Here is a 6,615-nt window from a genome sequence, read left to right as displayed (position 1 = left end):
AATGGTATAGTGCTGATTATAGATAACTGCTAGAAGCCTATAAAAGTTAAAAATGTAGATCTATTTATCCAAAGCCAGTCTATACCACATCTTACTAGACCCTATATCCGTCACCAGGACTCACTGTTAATTTTAACTTTAAGGGTAAGGGACTTACAAGACTATCTTCAGAAATGACTACTCCATCTTAGCTCTCTGAGAGTTTCAGATCACGCATACTTTTGTTAGTATGTTATGTAGGCTATGGTCTGTTGCTGTAAAATAATAATACAATATCCTCTTAATAAGGCATTTGCCACCTGTCTCTGTGCTTTGAAGACAAATCTAGTAATGCAGTATTTTTACGTGGTTCATCATCATCAAACTCCATTTGAGTCAGGGCTTGAGAGGCTCAAATCTTCTCTTGCAAAAGCCCTGGACAGAAACCCTGCTGTCTTGCGTAGTGCATAAATGTCGCCATACAGGTCGAGAATTTTGGGTTTCCCAGACCTGTCGAGACGGAGATCAGCAAGTCTGGGGCAGTCAAACAGAATATGAGTCACGGTTTCCTCTTCTTCCCCGCAGCGGGGGCACCGGGAATCAAAATTTGGCCATAGCCGCGAGAAATATGAGCCAACAGGACAGTGGCCTGTCCTGCACTGTGCTATAATAGCTTGCTCAGGCCTGGACAGCCTCCACCACGGGGAAGTGCGGTCAGGACGCCTCATGCGCTCCCAGACTCCACGGGCTTTTTTGGGACCTGTCCCAGCACTCAAACCACTTTTCCTTTTCTGTTTTTTTTTTTACGTGGTTAGCCAACGTCGTATTGGCTGTGACCTATATATTTTACCGAAGCCAACACAGACAAAAACTGACGCAAAAACCGATATATGCCGGTAGTTGATTTCAGTTCTGACTTCGAGGTTTACGTCTGTCTTCAGCAAGAGCTTTCATTTTTGGTCTCAACTATTTGTCCCGCTGCCTTTCTAAAATATCTTACAGCTAAAATATAAACATAAGAAATAAACATGCAAATGAAAACCATTTTATTCTCAATAAATATAATCATAATCTTTCCGACAGTATGTAAACCAATGTACAATAATACACAATGTATCTATATATTAACAATAACGGTGACAGTGTCATTGCCCACTACATCAAAGATTCATATTTAATGACTAAGCCTAACTTAAAATTTCCTGTAACAATAAACTAACGGATTAAGCATCGAAAGCGCTTAACCTTTTCCGTTATTAAAGCGAAGCTACCCTTGACTTGTAGCTATAAATTAGATTCCTGGTGTCGGTGTCCCCTCAATCTAGTCCAATACGCAGTGCTATCCAGTCTTTGTTTTTAATCGACAACGTTCATTATGGACATGGTCTCTGAATGAAATCTCTAGACACTACATCACGAGACTACGCTAAAAAAAGAAGCGATTAAATAGTCAACAGCATCGATTGTTAGACAAAGAGACACGGAATGGGTATCAAGCAAGAGACAAAGTCACTAAAACCGTCAATAACAAAAAAAAAAAATAATAATAATAAAGAGCTCGTAATCTCGTCTCGTTACATTGAGATTTAGTATCGTTTTTATTGGCGCCAAATTGATCGAGTTGGACACAACTCTGTGACATCGTCGTGGTTGCTTAGAGTTCTACGTTTGGCCTAAATATAGCTACATTTTAAGTTTTTCTTTTCAAGGAACTCATCTCGTTAAATCTAATAGCGCGAGAACATTTTCAATGACCAAAGGAGCGTTTATATATATATATATATATATAGGCTATATATAATTTCACTAGCATGAAAATCACTACTCTAGTATGTTTAGATTATTGTATCTTGCACACTGCTGCTGGAAATTGCAGGCCTACCAGTTAATTACAGACAAACACAATTTTTTTAAAATACAAATGTACAAGCTTGAACAAATTTACAAACTATAACAATGTACACAAATGTTCCACATGATTATAGAAAGAAATGAAAATTTACTATATATATATTATGCCAGTGATAGTAAACCTGATTGCGTACACATGAAGAAGATCTCTTCACCATTTCCTTTATTGTAACTGTACACATGATTTAATGAAGTTCAATGACGTATTTATAAAAGAATGTTATTATGTGAGAATAAAACGTTATTTCTTTTTAATTTATGTAAAACCACAAGGTGAAAATTGAACTAAATATCACATTAAACACAGCAACGAAAAAATATTTTATAAATGAACCAGTGGCATAGCTAGGAATTTGCCAGGGAGAAAGCTAGACGGGGAAGGGGGGCTGCATTTTGACATTCGACATCATGACATGAGATAATGGTGTAATATTTAATACTTAATGTAAAAAAATATTCAAATACTCATTTAGGGGCCCCACTTGAATGATTTCCAAATTCTCCCTCCCATCCCTGCCATAATAGCTACGCCACTGATATGAATAAATTATGTAAATTAAGCTACATAAGACAATATTGCTGTTACTCAAGCAAAGAATCTGGGCTACTCAGGATAAACGTTTTAGTTACTTGAAAGTTTTCAATTAAAGCTGCTCTTTCTTATGATATAAAAATCTATACTCAAATAGCATTAGCCCTTTAAAAAATCAAGAAATGCTGTTTAACTTTACAAATGTGGAACAATTAATTATTTTGTGACATCGATGTTCTCCACAACAACAACAACAACAACAACAAAAAACAACTTAGGTTTTGAAATAATCACAAGCCCTTATTAGCACGACTAGGTAAAAACATTAACTTTGCCTAATGTTATCTGCAAAGGCGGGGTATGTAGACGCTGTTTTAAAAAAGTGAGATTTCTCTAATTGCCCAAACAATCATTAAATATATCTCAACGTTCTTAACATTATATGATACAATGCAAGAGGTTTGTGTAGGAAACTATTTCAAATCGATATTGCATATATTATAGAGATAGTAAGGCCTACTAGATCTACCTATTTTTCACCAATAATCTCTAGACAAACGTTGAATTCTTCAATTTCAGTTCCTGGCTTACATTTCAGTTGTTATATGTTACCATGGTAATGACAATGACATCTATAAAAACGACACTTCATATTTTTTCAGAAACATGATAGGCCTACAACAATACGAAATGTCATCATTCATCATGTTTTCGTGATAACATTGTCATCATCTTAAAATCAATAACGAGCTGGCAGACATCTTAATAAATAAATAAAATATTTAAAAAATGAGGTCTCATTCTCCCACAGACTAGATATAAAATGCTCACATTTAGATCTAATGCATTTTAATATTAGGCCTATATGTTTTTTTAGAACTGTTTTCAGCACTAGTAGATCAACTATAAAAATACATTGACGTAATTATTTGAACATATCTGGACTATATGGTTAGGCCAATAATAGAATAAGCATCCTCCGTTTGGGACCCCTCAACTCAAGAAAACATAAAGAAACTAGAACAGACACAAAATAGAGCAGTGAGATTCATAACAAACGAATATTCACATTTACCTTTAGTAAAATCACTCAATTTAGAAAGCCTTCGAGGGTGAAGATCCCTGGGGTCTCTATATGTGGAGATTTTACTAAAGGTGTTATTTGTTTGTTATAAATCTGACGGCTCTATTTTGCATATGTTCTACGTACTTTATATTTGCTTTGGTTGAGGAGTTTGTTTTAAGTAACAATTATAAAAAAAAATGGAAATTCTACAGCGAATGATTTGACGGACTCGATTTCGAATCTTGAGAGTGTCTAAAAAAAATGTTGTTTTTTTTTTTTGGGAGGAGGGGGGGGGGTAACATCCCAGAGATTAACAAACGTTAAAGTATAACTCCTATTTTGAAAAACATAACTTTCTTTTAAGCAAATACAAAGTTATCTAATAACAGCTTTAGTTACGAGCCGTGAATCATTCACCACGTCTCTCAGTGCACAACTGTGACACAGAGCACCATCTACGGAAATGTGAAGATTATATAGCCACAAATTATATTACAGTGTTAAAGCTATTCAAAACAAAGTAAAATTACATGTAAATTTTTAGCTTGCACTAAAAACTGTTAAAACTATAGAAAAAAAAATCGACTAGATCTGAATTTCATATAGGTCTATCTATATAGGCTGCTATATGGCTATTTATAACCGATAGGCCTATATTTACTTATGCCTGTATATACATCTAATTAGATATAAATAAAGCCAAGTATACTACAAGAAAACCAAATTATGATGATGACATTTATTTATATGTCTGTGTATATCCTAAATATTTACTTAGGTATAGTGGCATACTGAAATTGGCTCAGAACGTAGTGGCAATGAGGCGAAGGGGACAAGAGTTGAAGTCCCGCTGAAGCCTGTCATTTAATGGTTTGTGAATTTTTGAAAGTCCACTCACTTTCCCATAATGGGTGAATGGCATTACATTGGGAAAGCTAAGATTGTCGTTGTGCTGGCCACGTGACACCTTTGGTGACCGTCGGCCATGGAAACAGACGAGATTTTAATTTACGTCATTTATTTCATGGACCGCAAGGGGAACTAAACTTCATGGCCCGCAAGGGGAACTAAACTTCATGGCCCGCAAGGGAAACTAAACTTCATGGCCCGCAAGGGGAACTAAACTTTTTTATTCAAAGAATCCCCTTCTGCCGTCAAACTATCCCAAACTAAGCTTAAATAATGTATATCTGCTTCTTATTTTGTGCGTAAAATCATGATCGAATTGTAGGTGTCCTGCGATATATATGGGCTGGAATGTCTTTCGACAATAGGACTCCACAGTGACATGAAAAAAGTGTTCTACGAGACGAAGCATAGTCACTCTACAACATATCACTACTATCAGAGGTGAAATGCGAAGTGGTGTCCAGATAAAGCAGCTCTCCATAGTTTTTTCTTCTAGTTTTGGGTGCCAGTTTCGGGCCTCTTGATAAAGTATGCAGCACTGAGGAATGATTATGTAGACCAGTGCCGAAGTCTCGCTATACTTTAAGTAAGCCAACATCCACAGTTATTGTATCTAGCAGCGTGTCGGACCACTCAGTCACCAGCAGCTCCATTCTGTCGTTGTCCTTGTTCTTGAAAGCCTCTGCAATGAGCCGGGCAGTGTCACTGTGGGACAAGCCGACAGCAGGTTGACCGTTGACCTCTAAGATTACATGACCTACCCTCAAGCCTCCAGATTCGTAGGCGGATCCACCGGGCTGTTGAGGCACATGAATGAAAAAAAAAAAGAAGAAAAATATTAAAGTTTTAATACGAAAATACTTTTACATCTGTGAATGCGGAGGGAGTTGAATTAGAATGATAGTTTGTATTATCACATAACAATGTTGTTCGTTTTACAGGTTTCAGAAAAGTTGTTTAAGTGTTTTGTAAAAGAAAAATAAAAAATAACATAATTTTAATATTATATTTAATAACAAAGGAGGCGAGGTTACTGAGCGGTAAATCACATAGCTTTTGAACCGGGGTCCCGGGTTTGAATCCTGGTAAAGACTGGGATTCCTAATTTCGGGATATATTTGAGTGCCTAATAGTCCAAGTCTAATGAGTACCTGACATTAGTTGGGGAAAATTTGCGTCATTGTGCTGGCCACATGACTCCCTCGTTAACCGTGGGCCACAAAACAGATGACCTATACATCATGTGCCCCATAGATCGCAAGGTCTGAAAGGGAAACTTTTTTTTTTAATAACAAAATTAAATGCAATGTATGAAACGTTGGATGTTTTGATTCGGTTCGAATAGGGGCGTTGTTATTCTTGAGAGTGAACTGAGGTGTTCATGAGTCAATCTATTTCTCGTACAAATTTTTTTCTAAGTTTCATTATTTTAAAAAAAAGTTGTTCGCAAACATATGAAGATATAGGCCAGTGTTACCCAATCTGTGTTCAGCTGAACCCTTGTGTTCCGCAAGGCCTGAATAGATGTTCCGCAAAATACTGGAATAATGAACTAGTAGGCCACTACGTGAATTAATCTCTCTAAAAAAAAATAAGCAAAGTGTTCCGCTAAAATCTCAGAATGTGCGAAGTGTTCCGATAAGGAAAAAGTTTTGGAAGCCCTGATATAGACAATGCACAAATTCTCTAAACATTCGATGTTAAAGCTGCACAACTAGATTTTAACAAGCTCTTTCAAAACTCGGATTGGAATATTTAGAAATAGTATAATAGTATATATATTTGTCTTTTTTTATAGTGTACATTGAGTGTACCAGAGCACGAAAAGTTTCCTAAATGGAAATCAATCCCAATTATATTTAATAGGAATTTAATGAGCCTGCCAGACCAAGACTATTAAAAGAAATAATTTTACATTGGCTTTTTAAAGGGCATTATCGACAAAAGTATTAGGTTTTTTTTTCTGAGATTCCGACAAATTGATTGAGAAATATATAAATCAATGTAAATATTAAAATAGGACGTATTGCCAATGGCTATAAGACAAGATAAAGGCCAAAAAACGTTTATTATAAGATTATTTTTTACTTCAACATTTTCATTGGTTTAAATCTAAGGTTTAAATTTTAATGGCATAGGCCTACGCGTGGAAAGTCCAACGTGTGGCCCACGGACCACTTCAAATTCATACGCGACGGTATTTGGAAATAGTTTCCAA

General features: G+C 35.9%; 1 protein-coding gene across 1 annotated transcript in view; it reads right to left on the bottom strand.

The window, feature by feature from the left end:
- Window positions 1-1,010: 1,010 nt before the first annotated feature.
- The window catches only part of LOC106062527 (whirlin-like), a 52,502-nt gene continuing 46,897 nt past the window's right edge, over window positions 1,011-6,615 (bottom strand). The window contains exon 17 of the mRNA XM_056042633.1: window positions 1,011-5,194. Within this exon, the coding sequence (XP_055898608.1) occupies window positions 4,973-5,194 (222 nt within the window). The 3' untranslated portion in view covers window positions 1,011-4,972. The remainder of the gene's footprint in view (window positions 5,195-6,615) is intronic.

This window comes from Biomphalaria glabrata, chromosome 9 (assembly GCF_947242115.1).
Source record: "Biomphalaria glabrata chromosome 9, xgBioGlab47.1, whole genome shotgun sequence".
Lineage (NCBI taxonomy): Eukaryota > Metazoa > Mollusca > Gastropoda > Planorbidae > Biomphalaria > Biomphalaria glabrata.
This window is presented reverse-complemented; position numbering and strand designations above follow the sequence as displayed.